The sequence below is a fragment of the Oncorhynchus keta genome, unplaced genomic scaffold (assembly GCF_023373465.1).
Source record: "Oncorhynchus keta strain PuntledgeMale-10-30-2019 unplaced genomic scaffold, Oket_V2 Un_contig_5685_pilon_pilon, whole genome shotgun sequence".
Classification (NCBI taxonomy): domain Eukaryota; kingdom Metazoa; phylum Chordata; class Actinopteri; order Salmoniformes; family Salmonidae; genus Oncorhynchus; species Oncorhynchus keta.
In genome coordinates this window covers 110528-130069 of record NW_026288440.1, presented here as the reverse complement: position 1 = coordinate 130069, position 19542 = coordinate 110528, and the positions used below count along the sequence as shown (strand labels likewise).

The following is a 19542-nucleotide window of genomic DNA, read 5'->3' as shown; positions in this document are numbered from 1 at the left end:
CTAGAGAGAGATATATTTAAAATGAATGAAATTGTTCTCAATACTGTTGTGACAAATGTAACATAATTGTAATGTTTTTTTTTTACATTCTCCGCATCAGGAGTTGAGAGGTCAATGCGCATACTTCAATGACGTCACCATTTGTTTTACAGTTTGTACCACAACATTCCTATGGTTTCTTACTGTCACTACAAATAACATCGATTGGGCAATAGGGGAAAAAATACTCTAGAAGATTTAAGAACGGCACCTCTAATTAAATGAACGTTACTTTATCATGACCTGGTGAAAGAATACATTGCATGTTTTCACTCTTATATAAGCCTAATAATAAAGTAAATACCATGATAACAGCCGGCACATAAACGTTACTATACCACCTACTATTGACATTACATATAGTCTATACATACCAGTTATGATCAGTATTCTTGTTTGATTTACACAAACTTAAATCTAACCACTCTGTGTTACGGTGACAAACCATTTAATTAATAACCTGAACTACAATCCATGTACCAAAGAAGTAAACATTAACAATATTAAGAGCCAACCACTCTGATCATATTCCCTCCCTCATTGCTCCACAAGGAAGCAAAGAACGGTCATCAATGGCAGAAAGCGGATGAACTGAATCATTACTCAAAGCCCGCTTCGCGCTCAGAAGGGAATATCGCATCTCATCATCGTGGGTTGCGAGATCAAACACTTTAGAAACACATTTCTCAAGTCAAGAACTATAGAAATGATCCCTGAAAGTATAGTCTTAATTAAATTGAGGGCGAGCGAGGGTAGCGTATGTTGGAGCTGCTATTCTGACTAACGGTTTCCCACCGTATAAAGAGCACACTATAGTACCACGTGTCTGAAATCATGCTTATCGGGCTACTTTTCATTAATAGGTCACATATTGTCGTGTTTTATGCCCAAGAAAGCTTCATAAAATACATTTTCAAGTTGCTCCACAATAGAACTTTGCAAATGAGGGAGGTGCCAGAAGGTACTCATTGCAGTTTTTATGGGACTAGCATTGGCTGAAAAAAGTCAATGGCCTACAATAGAGAACATACAAGAAAAACCTTTTTAGAAATCAAATGTAATTGAAAAGGTAGAGTTCTGACTGGATTAAAATCACATATCTCCTATACAACGTCATAGCAAGGCTAACAGGAACATTAAACAGTATTGAAACCAACTGTTGTTTAATGGTGATAAACTCTTTAATAACCTGAACTACATACAATCCATGTACCAAAGAAGTTAATATTTACAATATGAAGAGCTAACCACTCTGATCATATTCCCTCCCTCATTGCTCCACAAGGAAGCAAAGAACGGTCATCAATGGCAGAGAGCGGATGAACTGAATCATTACTCAAAGCCCGCTTCGCGCTCAGAAGGGAATATCGCATCTCATCATCGTGGGTTGCGAGATCAAACACTTTAGAAACACATTTCTCAAGTCAAGAACTATAGAAATGATCCCTGAAAGTATAGTCTTAAAGTATATTTGGGCGAGCGAGACTAGGACATGTCGGAGCAGTCATTCTGACTGACGGTTTCACAGCTCCCTCCCTCACTGTCACTACCTACAGTCGCTTCTCACTGTATGCAGAACGCGATACAGCAGCACGTGGCAGCAGCCTTACTATTGACCTGTAATCAGGTATCACATACATGTATTGAATGTAAAGTAACAGTTAATAAACATATAATATAATTTACTGGCTCACAAAAAGCACATATGTCCCAGATTAACAGAATACATTCTCGAGTTGCCTAAAATGAAATAATGGGAGGTACCTACCAGAGGCTGCTCAGATTTTTGGGCGACTACTACCATTGGCTGAAAACCCCAGTGGTATACGTTCGATAATACATTTATTGTTTAATACTGAACACAAATATAAAGGCAACTAGAACAATGTAAACTATTTTACTGTGATAGTTCATATAAGGAAATTGTTCAATTGAAATAAATCAATTAGGCCCTAATCGATGGATTTCACATGACAAAGGTGCCTTCTCAGCCCCGTCCTGTCGTCCCTGTTCCCCCTATGACTGCGTGACCACGCACGCCTCCAACTCAAAATCATCAAGTTTTCTGATGACACTACAGTAAGTAGGCCTGATTACCAACAATGACGAGACACTCTACAGGGAGGAGGTGAGGGCCCTGGTGGAGTGGTGCCAGGAAATATCCTCTCCTCAACGTCAACAAAACGAAGGAGCTGATTGTGGACTTCAGCAAATAGCAGAGGGAGCACCCCCATCCACATCGACAGGACCAGTGGAGAAGGTGGAAAGCTTAACATTTCTCAGAATACACATCACTGACAATCTGAAATGGTCCACCCACACAGACAGCAAGGTGAAGAAGGCGCAACAGCATTTCGTTACACCTTCAATAACACCTGCTAAATATGTTTATGTGACCAATATAATTTGATTTGACTGAACAGGGGACCAGCCACTGGGGAGCCGGGCCCAGCCACTGGACTGGGGAGCCGGGCCCACCCACTGGGGAGCCGGGCCCAGCCACTGGGGAGCCAGGCCCAGCCAATCAGAACACATTTTTCCCCACATGTTATTTTTTGGTTATCTGACCAGAACTTAAATACCCATCTAGGACAATAAAGATAGTATTCTGAAATTGGGAAGTAGAGTCACTTCTGAGTTTCTTGTAAAAGGTGTTGTCAAGCAGCTGTCTATGACACTCATTTACATAAACTGTCCTATCCAGGAGTACAACCGATCCACCCTTTATCAGCAGGGCGAATAAGGACTGACGTATCGGATTGTAATATGGAAAGATTTGGACTCCTGTTTGTTCTTACGGAGATGAGCAAAATCTTTTTCAACAAGTCTGCAATATGTCTCGATAGAGTGATTGCGATTGGCTGGAGGTATAAAATAACTCTTGCTCCTAAAAGGAGTCGGAGTATGTGCAGGGGAGCAACCTACTGGTTCATTAGAAATGTCAGGATTAGGGGAGCTAAAGTATTCCCTTAAACGGATGTTTCTAAAAAACTTAAACATGTCTACCTTAACATCAACATCGTTGCACTGGGTTGTAAAGGCACAAAATATAACCCTTTATTAAGCAAAGAGATATGGGCAGGGCTCAACATCTTGCTTGATTAATTAAAGACACAGTCCCATGGGTTCTGGGACCGTGTGAACGGTCTCCTCTGCCTCCGATAGTCGTTTCTTCTTACCCCGTCGGGTGCGGCATCTCGTCGATGCGCGTGCCTGCGGCCTGCTCTGCCCTTCCCTCAGAAGGATAGCACACCAGCGCTCACATAAATTATATATGCGCTGTCCCAATGATGGTTCTTTAGTATTGAAACCAACTGTGTTGTGTAATGGTGATAAATGAATTAGTAACCTGAATTACAATACAAATAAGTTAATATTAACAATATTAAGAGCTAACCACTCTGATCATATTCCCTCCCTCATTGCTCCACAAGGAAGCAAAGAACGGTCATCAATGGCAGAGAGCGGATGAACTGAATCATTACTCAAAGCCCGCTTCGCGCTCAGAAGGGAATATCGCATCTCATCATCGTGGGTTGCGAGATCAAACACTTTAGAAACACATTTCTCAAGTCAAGAACTATAGAAATGATCCCTGAAAGTATAGTCTTAATTAAATTGAGGGCGAGCGAGGGAAGCCTATGTTGGAGCTGCTATTCTCACTAACGGTTTCCCACCGTACAAAGAGCACGATATATAGTACTACGTGGCTGAAATCATGCTTATTGGGCTACAAACAGTTGTTATACCCATGAAAGGGTCACAAAATACATGTTCAAGTTGCCCAGAATAGTACTATGCAAATGAGGGAGGTGCCAGAGGGTAATGATGCAGTTTTTAGGGGACTGCTATTGGCTGAGAACATCAGTGGCCCACAATAGAGAAAATATAATTTAGATATAACATGTAATTGAACAATTTGAGTTCTGACTGGATTGGTATGTTGAATGGAGCATTGCTTTGTAATACATTTCCTATTTATATTTCCTTGGACTCCCGATGGCGCAGCAGTCTAAGGCACGCTATCTCAGTGCTGGGGGCGTCACTACAGACCCTGGTTCGATCCAGGGCTGCATCACAACTGGCCGTGTTCGGGAGTCCCATAGGGCAGCGCTCAACGTCGTCCGGGTTAGGGAAGGGTTTGTCCGGGTAGGCTGTCATCGTAAATAATAATTTAACTGGCTTGCCTAGTTAAATAAAAAGCATTACCACATTTGACATTTAACAGCATTGAAGTTTAACTATTTACATGAAATAATTACTGACATCCAGAAGTGTGGTAATAGTGTAAACCTTACGATTCATTCTATATTTAACACTAATAAGTCTAACCACTCTGATCATATTCCCTCCCTCATTGCTCCACAAGGAAGCAAAGAACGGTCATCAATGGCAGAGAGCGGATGAACTGAATCATTACTCAAAGCCCGCTTCGCGCTCAGAAGGGAATATCGCATCTCATCATCGTGGGTTGCGAGATCAAACACTTTAGAAACACATTTCTCAAGTCAAGAACTATAGAAATGATCCCTGAAAGTATAGTCTTAACGTGTCTTTGGGCGAGCAAGGGAAGTCTATGTCGGGACAAGCATTTCCACTAACGGTTTAATCTAAATGGTCATCGTCTGCGAGATTTACAGAGGTAAATATACACCCGTTCATGGACACACAATATTCTTGATAAAATGTGCGCCAATTACTATAATTATATTTAAAAATGGATTAATATTCTGTGAATGTCAGTACCCACAATACCTTGCTGGTAACAAGCACTGTTGACTGTGGCGGCAGAGCTGAGCTGGAGGTCAACTTTATATAATGATGTACTTGTTCTTTGTAAATTTAAAACATGACCATATTGAAAAATGTGTTTACATATGTGTATTTTTTCGCGTTATTATAGTGAAATCTGCACGAGAAGTTTCGAAGACATTATATTTACATGGTGGAATGGATTGATGAACGTACTGGTGCGTTGGGGAGAAGTGTCCTGACGGAATCATAAGAACGCATTTCTGGTTCCACTTTTCAAAAGAAAGGCGCGCTACGCTACAAATTGATCTGCTTTGCGAAATAACGGCACAATAACATTAATATAAAGATATGATAAAATAAGTAAAAACGCATTCATTAAAGCATTATTAAACGAAGCTGGTGTCACGGCCGTAATTATAGAAATACGTTTTAATGTGTCAACCTGGCAAAACTTTACTGAGTAACGTTATCTGACAGTGAGAGGCTAGGAATTTGCGTTAGCTAGCCAACTAACAGCTACATCTAATTTTTCGCTGAACATACCAGCAGCCACAGGAGACTGCTAAGGACGCTCATAATAATGTATAGAACGACGAATTGAATGACAGCAAACCCATGGGAACCGTGTTTTAGTCCACTCACTCCGCTCAATTATTACCACAAGCCAGTCCTCCCCAATTCAGGTGCCAGCAGCTCATAGCTAGCCTTCGCAGTGCTCAGTTGATGAAATAAAAATAAACCAACTGCAGTCTTTTTAGAAAAAAACATACAATTTGATGATTGAAAATGTAGCTATCCAGCGCTGCTAAATAAAGTGTTATCGTTCATGTCGCAGGTGCATGTCAGCTGATAACACAACTTTTGCGGTGAAAAAATGTAAAGCCCGCGTGCGCATGTCCATTCTATGTAGTTGGCTGAAAAAACAAATACAGTATGCAATTATGCTAAACAGCCTCTGTTTCATTCAAAAGTCTTTATTCGTGCTTTCATCACACTTTTCACTTGCATTCTGTCAAGTTATTTTCACACCAACCACACACTTCACCGCTTAGTTGAGGGAATGGTCGAGAAATGTGTTTATATGTTCTATAGCGTCTAATATAATGCAAATACGCAGAGTAACTATAAACCAGTAAAGTCAAACCATTTAAGTTATTTAATATTCAAACTAAATACAGAGATACACCTTGAATCGTTGAACATAATTAAATCACTATCATGCTAACTGGTCAAAACTTAAAATCAAAACGTCTGCTCATAATATTGCTGTTCAGTAGATTTATATTACAAACAGATTAATAATTCAATAAATAAATATAATCATTACCAATTGAGGTGAAATGTTGGTCAATTACATAGTGAATAAAAAGGAAACCTAGGTTGTACAGTACACTGGTAGGAGGGCAGGTCAGCAATTTGCTTTCCGAAAAGTTATATTTTCAACGAAATTTGTTGCTGGATTGGAATTAGTTTTGACAGGGAAGACATGTAGAAAACAAGGCACACATGAAAAAAAGTTGGACTTCTTCCCCGCCTAATCATTACAAGCATAACACACACAATAGAAAAAAGACAAGGAGTCTTAAAGGAATATCATGATCTTGCTCTCTCTTTCTCTCATTTGGAAGATCATCAATTGCAAACATTTCAAAAACATACTACTATTGCTTCATTGTAGAATTCATTGCATTTGTAGGCTATGTATTGATCTGTATTATCTAGCCAGATGACCAAACTTGCTGCTGAATATATGCAACTAGGCCTGTGTAAACTGGAAAAAAACATGAATAGAAAAATACATGATTAAGACATTAAGATTCTCTTCCTTCTCCCATACCTTTCTCTCACTGGTAAAGGCATTTGATACAGATACTACACTTGACCATGCAGGCTCTTACTGTAATGTAAGTCACAGTCTTTATTTGACCATTATTATATATTATTATATTACAAACCTTAATGTGATACGAGCATTTTTTTACATTTTTTTTACCATAAATCGTTCTATATTATGAGTAATCAGAGATTAGTTACAACTTTCTGTAAACTGTCATTTTTTTGTGCTTTTCAAATGTTTGGAGAGTACTGCTTAAATACTAGGTGCAGTAGTGTAGGCTATACATCACTGGCCTACTTGCAATGGGAGGAATATGGATTGTGGAATTGATCCACGATTGAATAAACTGGAGAACTGAAACCAATGAGATGTCTGTTGCAAAACGGCAGCCTCTCTGCATGCTAGTGGAGGGGATGGTGACTAAGAACGTAGACTTAAAACCACAATGTTCCCCTGCAGATTGTTCATGGAATCCTTCACCTCCAGTCCCCCTCCATCTCTTTTCCTTGTCTTCATCCTCACCTTCGTCATCCTATTCTCCTCATCTTCCTCCACTTCTTCGTCCTCCTCTTCCTCTTCTCATCATCCTGTTCCTCCTTCTTTAAACCCTAGCCTGGAACCTCCTCTAGAGTTGGCGGACCTGTTTCCTGGCCTCAGCACGCAGGCAGATGGGGAAGGAGGCATGTTGTTTCCTGTTCACCTGGTAAACAATGACAATGGTACCATTAAACAGGGAATTTAGCCGGGATGCAGGATATAGACTAATACACAGGACTGTGCTTATTTCTTGTAGCCTGGTCCCAGATCTGTTTTATGCTGTCTTTCCAACTCCTATGGTCATTGTTTGGCGTTAGTTGTCAAGGCAGCATGAACAGACCTGGGGCCAGACTATATTTCTTATAACAATACTGGAAGAGATTGTAGGGTATTTTAAGTTATTATCATTGGATACTTGCACAGATGCACCATAGTCCTGATATGCTTCTGTAGGTGATCTGAAACGACTTGATTGGTCTTAAAGTGATATTGTGTCAATCTATCCAGATCTTTTAAGTATAAAGGGAATAGGTCAGAGGTTATAGGTCATCGAGACAGACAGAGCTGCGGTTCGCAGGTCCATTGAGAATAGGTCAGAGGTTATAGGTCATCGAGACAGACAGAGCTGCGGTTCGCAGGTCCATTGAGAATAGGTCAGAGGTTATAAATCAAATGAAAATCAGATTTGATTAGGTCAGAGCTTATAGGTCATAGATGAGATAAGAGATGAGTGGATTGTGGGTAATACTTATCTGCCAGCTAGCTCCTTCTTCATACAGGACTTGAAGGAAGTGAATCGCTCTGCGGTTTTGTAGCCCTGGGGTTTGTGAGCAGCAGAGTGGAAGAAATAGATAGGGTGGGAAAAGCGAGAGAGAGAGGAGATAGAAGGAGGGAGTATTGGGATGCTGTTAGTCAAAAGGGAAGCCAGGACGATGAGGCCAAGAGAAATTGAACAGTAATATTTAAGACTCAAGACCCCATGCATAGGACATCAACGTAGGACTCGTTCAAGGGCGATTGATTGGCGTAGTATTAGAATGAATTCAGGTATGAATTTCCTGATTATGCAACTGTCATGTGTAGGGCCTTGGGGTTTTCTCTGACCACATGCCTTATCTGACTAGGGGAAACTCTGGGCCCTTGTCATGATGACAATTGTAACTGTTTAACTTCACATACCACGAGGGGGCAGTAAAATACTTTGGAAGTGCAGGGAAGGTAGTCATTTACAACACTACAGACCTCCATATAACTGTGTAACTCGATTTGCTCTAGATAAAGGTCTTAAAACTGCCACCACTTTTATGGCTGTCGACTAAAGTTAACAGTCAAAAGCAAGAATCAAATTACATTGTCCAAGTGTAACATAATGTAAAATGAGAGCATGTCAAATTTCTAGTGATGGAAAACCAAACTAGATAATTCTCACTTTCTCCCTATCTCTCACTCTTCATGCCTCTCCTCCACCCCCCCCCTCTCTCTTCATCCTCTCTCTCTCCCTCTCTCTATCCATCTTTCTTCTCTCGCCTTTCCCTCTCTCACCCAAATTCTCCCTTCCCCTTACCCTCCCTCCGCGGTGCAGCCGGTCCTTCATAATGCCGATGAACTCCTTGTAGCTCAGCTGGTCGTCGTGGTCCACGTCAAAGATCTTGAAGATGGTGTGGACCAGGTGACGTGTCAGCTTCAGGCCCGTGGCCACGTACACAGCCCGCCCAAACTCATCTGAGAGAGAGAGAGAGAGAGAGAGCACGGTGGGGGATATATAGAGGGGAGAGAGAGGGAGAAGGGGTGGGAAAGCAATAGAGGAAGACAGAGACAAGATACAGATGGGAGAGACAGGAAGAGAGGGGGATACAAAAAGAGAACAAGACAGGAGAAAAGTAACCTACAGCCATTATTCACAAGAGACTATTGAGTGAACGGGAAATATCTCCACAGATATGAAATCCTAAAATGGAGGCTTACCTTGGCCAATGGAGCGACTGGCAAAGTTGTACATCTGCATGGCGATGGCAAAGTCCTCCAGGTTGTTGAGGAATTGGAAGAAGGAGCGGAACTCGTCGAAGGTGATGCCCTGTGAAGTAAAAAGACAGGGGATCCCATATAAGTGTGACACACAGAGCAATCTGTAACGGACACGGAGTGACAGACAGCTCTTGCAGTTCTCGGAATAGGGGGGATGCTTCAAGCTCAAACCCATTGGTGATGATGGTCAAATTGGTGACGATGGTATGATCATGTGACCTTTGACCCATGCAACTTTGGCCCCTTTGACTTTATTATTATTATTTTTTTACCTTTATTTTACTAGGCAAGTCAGTTAAGAACACATTCTTATTTTCAATGACGGCCTAGGAACAGTGGGTTAACTGCCTGTTCAGGGGCAGAACGACTGTACGGACTAGGCCTGGGAATGACACAACCATGCTACACATTTAATATGTTTGTGTATCAGCTATGAATGTGGTTCCTGAGTGGTTCCTACTGCAGACGTTGTGAGATCTGATCATCTGTGCAGCGCCACTGCAGAAATAGAGGTTCACAGGTTTCACAGGTTTCACAACGCAAGGGTTTCTGGGATTTCATCCTTGAAAATCAAACTTCATTATTAGAAACGTAGACACACACTGGTTTGCAGTGTGGAACATGTAGACATATATTAGTTATGGGCCTCCCGAGTGGTGCAGTGGTCTAAGGCTGGTTTGAGTCCAGGCACTGTCGCAGCCGGCCGCGACCGAGAGAGTCATGGGGCGGCACGCAATTGGCCCAGCGTCATCGGGTTAGGGGAGGATTTGGCCCGGCAGGGATGTTCTTGTCCCATCGCGCACTAGCGACTCCTGTGGCGGGCCAGGCGCAGTGCACGCTGACCAGGTCGCCAAGTGTACAGTGTTTCCCCGACACATTGGTGTGGCTGGCTTCCGGGTTAAGTGGGCGTTGTGTCAAGAAGCAGTGCGGCTGTGTTGTGTTTCGGAGGACGCACGGCTCTCGACCTTCGCCTCTCCCGGGTCCGTACGGGAGTTGCAGCGATGCGACAAGACTGTAACTACCAATTGGATACCAGGAAATTGGGGAGAAAAAGGGGTAATTAAAGAAGACCTATATTAGTTAGTGGTGGTCGTTCCATTGATCTAGCAGAGCTATTGGCTTTGATGGCTGGAGCCCAAGGTTCCACAAGAGGTGAAGGCGTGCTCTAGTGACCACCAATAGTCTGTCTGTAGGTATCACTCATTTCAGCCCGAGCTGCATCACACTAAAACAAAGAAAAAAGAAAGGTATGAGATGCAGGAGGCTGGTCACACCTTAATTGGGGAGGACAGACTCGTGGTAATGACTGGAGAAGAATCAGTGGAATGGTATCAAACACATGGTTTCTAGGTGTTTGATGCCATTCCATTTGCTTCGTTCCAGACATTATTTAGAGCCGTTCTCCCCTCAGCAGCCTCCACTGGGATGAGAGACTGTAAACGTGGCCTAGTGATGACAACACAGAGAGGCATTCTGAAGTGGTGACCAACACCAGTCTATTACACATACAACATTCTGCTATGGAAACATCCTGGTGGGGGTTCTCTACAAGCCCGACCTGTGGAACTTCCTTCTTCCTTTTCACCAAGTTTCCTCATTTTAAACACCCTTGGCTGAGGTTCAACCTCCACAAGTAATTTCCTTCACAAAACCAGTTAGCTAACACAGGTAGCCTGCTGCTAAGGTTAAACCTCCACAAGTAATTTCCTTCACAAAACCAGTTAGCTAACACAGGTAGCCTGCTGCTAAGGTTAAACCTCCACAAGTAATTTCCTTCACAAAACCAGTTAGCTAACACAGGTAGCCTGCTGCTAAGGTTAAACCTCCCCAAGTAATCTCCTTTACAAAATCAGTTAGCTAACACAGGTAGCCTGCTGCTAAGGTTAAACCTCCCCAAGTAATCTCCTTTACAAAACCAGTTTGCTAACACAGTTAGCCTGCTGCTAAGGTTCAACCTCCACAAGTAATCTCCTTCACAAAACCAGTTTGCTAACACAGGTAGCCTGCTGCTAATGTTCAACCTCCACAAGTAATCTCCTTCACAAAACCAGTTTGCTAACACAGTTAGCCTGCTGCTAATGTTCAACCTCCACAAGTAATCTCCTTCACAAAACCAGTTAGCTAACACAGTTAGCCTGCTGCTAAGGTTCAACCTCCCCAAGTAATCTCCTTTACAAAACCAGTTAGCTAACACAGGTAGCCTGCTGCTAATGTTCAACCTCCCCAAGTAATCTCCTTCACAAAATCAGTTAGCTAACACAGGTAGCCTGCTGCTAAGGTTAAACCTTCCCAAGTAATCTCCTTTACAAAACCAGTTAGCTAACACAGGTAGCCTGCTGCTAAAGTTCAACCTCCCCAAGTAATCTCCTTCACAAAATCAGTTTGCTAACACAGGTAGCCTGCTGCTAAGGTTCAACCTCCACAAGTAATTTTCACAAAACCAGTTAGCTAACACAGTTAGCCTGCTGCTGAGGCTAGCAAACACAGACCAGTAGCGAACAATGCTCTCTAAATCAGCACAGTATGTGTGGACAGACAGGGAAGTGTTTAATCGTCTGACTAACTAGGACCTGTTGGAACTTAAAGTGGGAGATATGTAACGATGTGGAAAATGCCTTAGACAAACAGAGTGTGTGTGCCAGTGTGTATCTGTCTGTGCGGTCAACAAATCCATTCTGGGCGAGTGGCCCTTACCTGCCTGGTCCTCCTTTGATGCCCTGTGAACCCGATAGCCTCCATACAAACAGACAGGAGCCAGCCACCCCAGTGATACCTACAGACAGACTGGGCCATAGAGTAATCTAGAAAATACTATTGGTGGTCACTGGAGCATGCCTTCACCTCCTGTGGAACCTTGGGCTCCAGCCTGCGACCACCACTAACTAATGGATGTCTACATGTACGACACCGCAAAGCAACGGGCGTCTACGTTTCTTACTGAGACTTCTGATGAATGGATGAGTACGGCCTGGCTGACAGTGGACTTGTTGAACTGAGGGGGTTACCTAACGAGGCGTATTCAGGGCAACACCTGCATTGGAAGTAGACCTATAAGATGCAGGTCCACTAATTGCTTCAGTTAAAACTGTACGGCCCACCAACAGTATGAGAAACTTATCTTGAGTGGGCTAATTGACTGAGCTGACTTGTAAATCTTTTGACATCGTGTTTAGGTATGTATCAGCTTCTTTCTACCTCTAAGCCATAAGACTGCTGAACAATTAGTCAAATACACACCGGACTTTGTTTCTACACTGCTGCTACTCGCTGTTAATCATCTATGCATAGTCACTTTAACCCTACCTACATGTACAAATGACCTGGACTAACCTGTACCCCGGCACATTGACTCTGTACCGGTACCTCCTGTAAATGGCCTCATTTTATTATCATTTTTATTGTGTTCTTTTTTGTTGTTGCTTTAGTTTATTAATTATTTAGTCAAAATGTTCTTAAATCTATTTTCTCAAAACGGTATTGTTGGTAAGTAAGCATTTCACGGTAAGGTCTACACCTGCTTAAATACCATTTGATTTGATTTGATCGGGCGTGGGTGAAGAACCAGGGGTCCGTTCAAAATGACTCAAGGCAACAGTGAGGCAGAGCAGACAGGACGTGCTAAGAAGATGATTTGTCTCATCATTAGGGAATAGGGACAAACCTGTTGTCTCTTCCAGAGCGTGGAAAGAAAACACAAGAAGAATGTTGCATGAACACGAGGACAAAACACTGCAGAACTTCATTTTCCATCTTCATGCAGCCTACGGTTAAATAACTTGGGAAGTTTTCGAAGCAAAGTGCAGTGTAGGCAGAAAATCCGTCTTGGCTGTGGGTTGTGTTGATGCGTATCCAACTCGATAGATTCACAACGTGCTGTTCATGCAGATCAAGGCTCTACTGTACATTACACACATTGATTTGCCATTAAGGGACAGAAAGTGTTGCATAATATAATAACAATCGATCAGAAAAAAAAATGTAGGATCAGAATGTGCCGGTATACACACTTTACTTAAAAACGTCACTTTACACTGGATCCAACTCCAACTCTACATGAACACAACAAAGCGTTAGCTAGCGAGAGCCAGATAACTCAAAGACTTTGTATACGACACAGAGCACAACACACTGGCTTGTCGATCAATCAACAGTTATCACACATAGGAGTAGGGCAATGGGTTCAGTGCCATTGAGAGCCAGTCAGTCAGTCAGTGAGTGAGTCAGAGCTGGCCCGTCAGATTACACTGGTCCTTACAACTGGCCTTCAGGTGTTGGCCCGTCAGATTACACTGGTCCTTACAACTGGCCTTCAGGTGTTGGCCCGTCAGATTACACTGGTCCTTACAACTGGCCTTCAGGTGTTGGCCCGTCAGATTACACTGGTCCTTACAACTGGCCTTCAGGTGTTGGCCCGTCAGATTACACTGGTCCTTACAACTGGCCTTCAGGTGTTGGCCCGTTACAGGTCCTTATTACACTGGTCCTTACAACTGGCCTTCAGGTGTTGGCCCGTCAGATTACACTGGTCCTTACTGGCCTTCAGGTGTTGGCCCGTCAGATTACACTGGTCCTTACAACTGGCCTTCAGGTGTTGGCCCGTCAGATTACACTGGTCCTTACAACTGGCCTTCAGGTGTTGGCCCGTCAGATTACAACTGGCCTTCAGGTGTTGGCCTGTCACATTACACTGGTCCTTACAACTGGCCTTCAGGTGTTGGCCCGTCAGATTACAACTGGCCTCAGGTGTAGATTACAACTGGCCTTCAGGTGTTGGCCTGTCACATTACACTGGTCCTTACAACTGGCCTTCAGGTGTTGGCCCGTCCTGTCAGATTACAACTGGCCTTCAGGTGTTGGCCTGTCACATTACACTGGTCCTTACAACTGGCCTTCAGGTGTTGGCCCGTCAGATTACACTGGTCCTTACAACTGGCCTTCAGGTGTTGGCCCGTCAGATTACACTGGTCCTTACAACTGGCTGTCAGGTGTTGGCCCGTCAACTGGCCTTCATTACACTGGTCCTTACAACTGGCTGTCAGGTGTTGGCCCGGCCTCACATTACACTGGTCCTTACAACTGGCCTTCAGGTGTTGGCCCGTCAGATTACACTGGTCCTTACAACTGGCCTTCAGGTGTTGGCCCGTCAGATTACACTGGTCCTTACAATTGGCCTTCAGGTGGCCTTGGTCCGTCAGATTACAACTGGCCTTCAGGTGTGTGGCCTGTCACATTACACTGGTCCTTACAACTGGCCTTCAGGTGTTGGTCCGTCTGGCCTTCAGGTGTTGGCCCGTCAGATTACAACTGGCCTTCAGGTGTTGGCCTGTCACATTACACTGGTCCTTACAACTGGCCTTCAGGTGTTGGCCCGTCAGATTACAACTGGCCTTCAGGTGTTGTGTTGGCCCGTCAGATTACACTGGTCCTTACAACTGGCCTTCAGGTGTTGGCCCGTCAGATTACACTGGTCCTTACAACTGGCCTTCAGGTGTTGGCCCGGCCTCAGATTACACTGGTCCTTACAACTGGCCTTCAGGTGTTGGCCCGTCAGATTACACTGGTCCTTACAACTGGCCTTCAGGTGTTGGCCCGTCACATTACACTGGTCCTTACAACTGGCCTTCAGGTGTTGGCCCGTCAGATTACACTGGTCCTTACAACTGGCCTTCAGGTGTTGGCCCGTCAGATTACACTGGTCCTTACAACTGGCCTTCAGGTGTTGGCCCGTCAGATTACACTGGTCCTTACAACTGGCCTTCAGGTGTTGGCCCGTCAGATTACACTGGTCCTTACAACTGGCCTTCAGGTGTTGGCCCGTCAGATTACACTGGTCCTTACAACTGGCCTTCAGGTGTTGGCCCGTCAGATTACAACTGGCCTTCAGGTGTTGGCCCGTCAGATTACACTGGTCCTTACAACTGGCCTTCAGGTGTTGGCCCGTCACATTACACTGGTCCTTACAACTGGCCTTCAGGTGTTGGCCCGTCAGATTACACTGGTCCTTACAACTGGCTGTCAGGTGTTGGCCCGTCACATTACACTGGTCCTTACAACTGGCTGTCAGGTGTTGGCCCGTCAGATTACACTGGTCCTTACAACTGGCCTTCAGGTGTTGGCCCGTCAGATTACACTGGTCCTTACAACTGGCCTTCAGGTGTTGGCCCGTCACATTACACTGGTCCTTACAACTGGCTGTCAGGTGTTGGCCCGTCAGATTACACTGGTCCTTACAACTGGCCTTCAGGTGTTGGCCTGTCAGATTACAACTGGCCTTCAGGTGTTGGCCCGTCAGATTACACTGGTCCTTACAACTGGCTGTCAGGTGTTGGCCCGTCACATTACACTGGTCCTTACAACTGGCCTTCAGGTGTAAGTGTCAGATGTAATCTCTAGGATTCACTATCTCTAGTTGATCTAACTGATGGGCCAGTGGTGCGTTCAGGTGTAGAGAGGAAGACACAGTGCCCGGAGGACCATGACAAGGTGGGAACACAAATATAGAGGGTAGGAGGGGGGAATAGGGGTCAGGGGGTCAGGTGGGGCAGGAAGGGCTGAGAGGGGGAGTGGGGTGATGGGAGAGACATCGAGGAGGTTAAAGGGGTGAGAGAGTAAAGGGTGAACAGAAAGTGTGGGTTGTGGAAGAAAGAGAGAGACCGACCAGTACAGGGCCTGTTTCCTCAAAGAATCTCAGAGTAGAAGTTCTGATCTAGGATCAGGACCCCACCTGGCCCTATAACCTCATTCATTATGAGCTAAAAGGCTATACTGATCGTAGTTCAACATTCCTACTCAGAGACACTTTGTGAAATGTGGAAGTAGAAGAGGGAGAGAGGAGAGAGAGAGGGAGAGAGGAGAGAGAGAGGGAGGAAGAGAAGGAGAGAGAGGGAGAGAGGGAGGAAGAGAAGGAGAGAGAGGGGAGGAAGAGAAGGAGAGAGAGGGAGAGAGGGCAGGGAGAGAGGGAGGAAGAGAAGGAGAGGGAGGGAGGGAGGGAGGGAGGGCAGGGAGAGAGGGAGGAAGAGAAGGAGAGGGAGGGGAGGGAGGGAGGGAGGGAGGGAGGGAGGGAGGGAGGGAGGGAGGGAGGGAGGGAGGGAGGGAGGGAAAGTAGAGGATAGAGTGCTTGACCACAGTCGTGTCATGCTATGGTTCAAGGTTCTAGATGTAGTCTACCTTCTCATGTGTGTGTTCCTCTACCTTCTCATGTCTGTGTGTGTTCCGCTACCTTCTCATGTCTGTGTGTGTTCCTCTACCTTCTCATGTCTGTGTGTGTTCCTCTACCTTCTCATGTCTGTGTGTGTTCCTCTACCTTCTCATGTCTGTGTGTGTTCCTCTACCTTCTCATGTCTGTGTGTGTTCCTCTACCTTCTCATGTCTGTGTGTGTTCCTCTACCTTCTCATGTCTGTGTGTGTTCCTCTACCTTCTCATGTGTGTGTGTTCCTCTACCTTCTCATGTGTGTGTGTGTTCCTCTACCTTCTCATGTGTGTGTGTATTCCATCTTCCTCTACCTTCTCATGTGTGTGTGTTCCTCTACCTTCTCATGTGTGTGTGTTCCTCTACCTTCTCATGTGTGTGTGTATTCCTCTACCTTCTCATGTGTGTGTGTGTTCCTCTCTACCTTCTCATGTGTGTGTGTGTTCCTCTACCTTCTCATGTGTGTGTGTGTTCCTCTACCTTCTCATGTGTGTGTGTCCCTCTACCTTCTCATGTCTGTGTGTTCCTCTACCTTCTCATGTGTGTGTGTTCCTCTACCTTCTCATGTGTGTGTGTGCCTCTACCTTCTCATGTGTGTGTGTGTTCCTCTATCTTCTCATGTGTGTGTGTGTTCCTCTACCTTCTCATGTGTGTGTGTGTTCCTCTACCTTCTCATGTCTGTGTGTTCCTCTACCTTCTCATGTCTGTGTGTGCCTCTACCTTCTCATGTGTGTGTGTGCCTCTATCTCATGTGTGTGTGTGCTACCTTCTCATGTGTGTGTGTGTTCCTCTATCTTCTCATGTGTGTGTGTGTTCCTCTACCTTCTCGTCAGGGATGCTCTGGCGAACATTGTCCAGGTAACTGCTGATGTTCTCTCCAAAACGTTGGTGTAACGCAGCAGGATGCGGGCAAAGTCCTCCTCACTGATGGTGGTCATGCCTTTAGAGTAGGTCAGGAACTCTATCTCCAAAACCTCTGTCTGGAGGTTATCCATGAACCTGGGGAGAGACAGAGGACCAAGAGACAGAGAGAAGGTACATGTCTATGGTAGTGCAGTATGTGTCTATGGTAGTGCAGTATGTGTCTATGGTAGTGCAGTACGTGTCTATGGTAGTGCAGTATGTGTCTATGGTAGTGCAGTATGTGTCTATGGTAGTGCAGTATGTGTCTATGGTAGTGCAGTATGTGTCTATGGTAGTGTATGTGTCTATGGTAGTGCAGTATGTGTCTATGGTAGTGCAGTATGTGTCTATGTTAGTGCAGTATGTGTCTATGGTAGTGCAGTACGTGTCTATGTAGTGTCTATGGTAGTGCAGTATGTGTCTATGTTAGTGCAGTATGTGTCTATGGTAGTGCAGTACGTGTCTATGGTAGTGCAGTACGTGTCTATGGTAGTGCAGTATGTGTCTAAGGTAGTGCAGTATGTGCCTATGGTAGTGTAGTATGTATCTATGGTAGTGCAGTATGTGTCTATGGTAGTGCAGTATGTGTCTATGGTAGTGCAGTACGTGTCTATGGTAGTGCAGTATGTGTCTATGGTAGTGCAGTATGTGTCTATGGTATCGCAGTGCGTGTCTATGGTAGTGCAGTATGTGTCTATGGTAGTGCAGTATGTGTCTATGGTAGTGCAGTATGTGTCTATGGTAGTGCAGTATGTGTCTATGGTATCGCAGTGCGTGTCTATGGTAGTGCAGTATGTGTCTATGGTAGTGCAGTATTTGTCTATGGTAGTGCAGTACGTGTCTATGGTAGTGCAGTATGTGTCTATGGTAGTGCAGTATGTATCTATGGTAGTGCAGTATGTGTCTATGGTAGTGCAGTATGTGTCTATAGTAGTGCAGTATGTGTCTATGGTATCGCAGTATGTGTCTATGGTAGTGCAGTATGTGTCTATAGTAGTGCAGTATGTGTCTATGGTATCGCAGTATGTGCCTATGGTAGTGTAGTACGTGTGTGAGAGTAACTGAATACTATATCGGAGTATGAGAGAGTAGTAAAACTGAAACAAGCGACAGAATAGATTAACTATGTTCCACAGACTGTCATTTTATAGGGCTCTATTAGGATGAATCACTTAATTGGCATGGTGATACCTGTAGAAGTCGTCAAAAGTCAGCTCCGCCTTCCCCTTCTTCCCAAAGAAGTGCACCAGCAGTGTGGTGTCAATCATCATACCCTCCTCCGCACGCTGACATCCCATTGGCCAGACAGGGGCAGAGGGGACAGGGAGAAAAGAAAAACAATGCAGTGACTGACATACAACACACTCTCTGATTGAATGAGGAGTGGGGACTGGTCCGTGTGGGTGGAGTCATGAATCCAAGATGGCAGCCATCGTACCGAACAACCAGCCAGTCGCATGTGAGGTGCATCAATGGGGCAACAACAGTCAGTCAAGTCAATTAATCAATCAGCTTCACCAAGTGTTCACAACAAGGCTTGAGTCTGAGCAGCACCTGCACAGATCCACTGATCTCCAAACCATCCGTGTGTTATAGCTGTTAGTAGACATATTGGATTAGGGCTATCGGATGGTGTGTAGATCGGATATTCCTGTGCAGCCCAGACTGATAAATGGTAGTGTTGCAGCCAGCAGTGTGACAGACAGACAGACAGACAGGACAGGACAGCACACAGACAGGTAAGGCTATAGACAGACAGACAGACACACACAAAGACATGCCTGTAGACACACAGAGAGAAGGAGGAGAAAGAGAGAGAGCGGAGGAGACAGACGACCCACTGTCATTTTAGCTGAGACAGGCACATATACCACCACATCCCATGCATTTCTGTTCAAACCCCCAAACACCACACATAGAAAACCACAGCAGAACAGAAAACCCACCGCAACAGAAATGTGTACAAGAATGTGAGCAAGATTCCACCTATTTCTAAAAGACTGTAACATAATCAGGTGTCTTTGAAGTAATTATGAATTCTTTCATGTTTTCTTTCTTTCTGCCCTCTAAACCACTCTCTCTCTGTGTACAAAATATCCCTCCCCTCTCTTCTGCGTGGGCTTTGTAAGGGATCTGGGATATTTGAAACCAATTAGGTGTATTTGGGATGTTTATGTATTTACCGCGGTTTTGTAATCCGCTGTTTAACACCACCTTAATCCCGGGAGTCGGAAAATTCCGGAAAATGGGGAAGGG

General features: G+C 44.6%; 1 protein-coding gene, 1 long non-coding RNA gene and 4 other non-coding genes across 7 annotated transcripts in view; 1 reads left to right on the top strand and 5 right to left on the bottom strand.

Moving 5' to 3' along the window:
- Positions 1-552: 552 nt before the first annotated feature.
- LOC127925510 (small nucleolar RNA U3) lies at positions 553-768 on the bottom strand. The gene has a single exon (XR_008121123.1). It is a non-coding gene; the product is annotated as a small nucleolar RNA U3 (small nucleolar RNA).
- Positions 769-1285: 517 nt separating this feature from the next.
- On the bottom strand, positions 1286-1501 carry LOC127925509 (small nucleolar RNA U3). Its single transcript, XR_008121122.1, has one exon. It is a non-coding gene; the product is annotated as a small nucleolar RNA U3 (small nucleolar RNA).
- Positions 1502-3434: 1933 nt separating this feature from the next.
- Positions 3435-3650, bottom strand: LOC118374443 (small nucleolar RNA U3). The gene has a single exon (XR_004823611.2). It is a non-coding gene; the product is annotated as a small nucleolar RNA U3 (small nucleolar RNA).
- A 719-nt stretch (positions 3651-4369) lies between these two features.
- On the bottom strand, positions 4370-4585 carry LOC118374440 (small nucleolar RNA U3). The gene has a single exon (XR_008121121.1). It is a non-coding gene; the product is annotated as a small nucleolar RNA U3 (small nucleolar RNA).
- Positions 4586-7916: 3331 nt separating this feature from the next.
- LOC127925506 (calcium uptake protein 3, mitochondrial-like) overlaps positions 7917-19542 on the bottom strand; it is a gene marked incomplete at its 5' end in the record, with an annotated part of 46765 nt that continues 35139 nt past the window's right edge. Inside the window, 6 exon segments of the mRNA XM_052510461.1 lie at positions 7917-7985; positions 8733-8890; positions 9134-9242; positions 17206-17262; positions 17265-17382; positions 18478-18572. Of these exon segments, the coding sequence (XP_052366421.1) occupies positions 7917-7985; positions 8733-8890; positions 9134-9242; positions 17206-17262; positions 17265-17382; positions 18478-18572 (606 nt within the window).
- Positions 12425-15352, top strand: LOC127925492 (uncharacterized). 2 transcript variants are annotated; one of them, XR_008121102.1, is made up of 5 exons: positions 13731-13826; positions 14089-14178; positions 14820-15044; positions 15168-15212; positions 15258-15352. It is a non-coding gene; the product is annotated as an uncharacterized LOC127925492 (long non-coding RNA). The 2 variants fall into 2 exon arrangements; XR_008121103.1 differs by lacking the exons at positions 13731-13826; positions 15168-15212; positions 15258-15352 and adding an exon at positions 12425-13641 and having other exon boundaries at positions 14820-15071.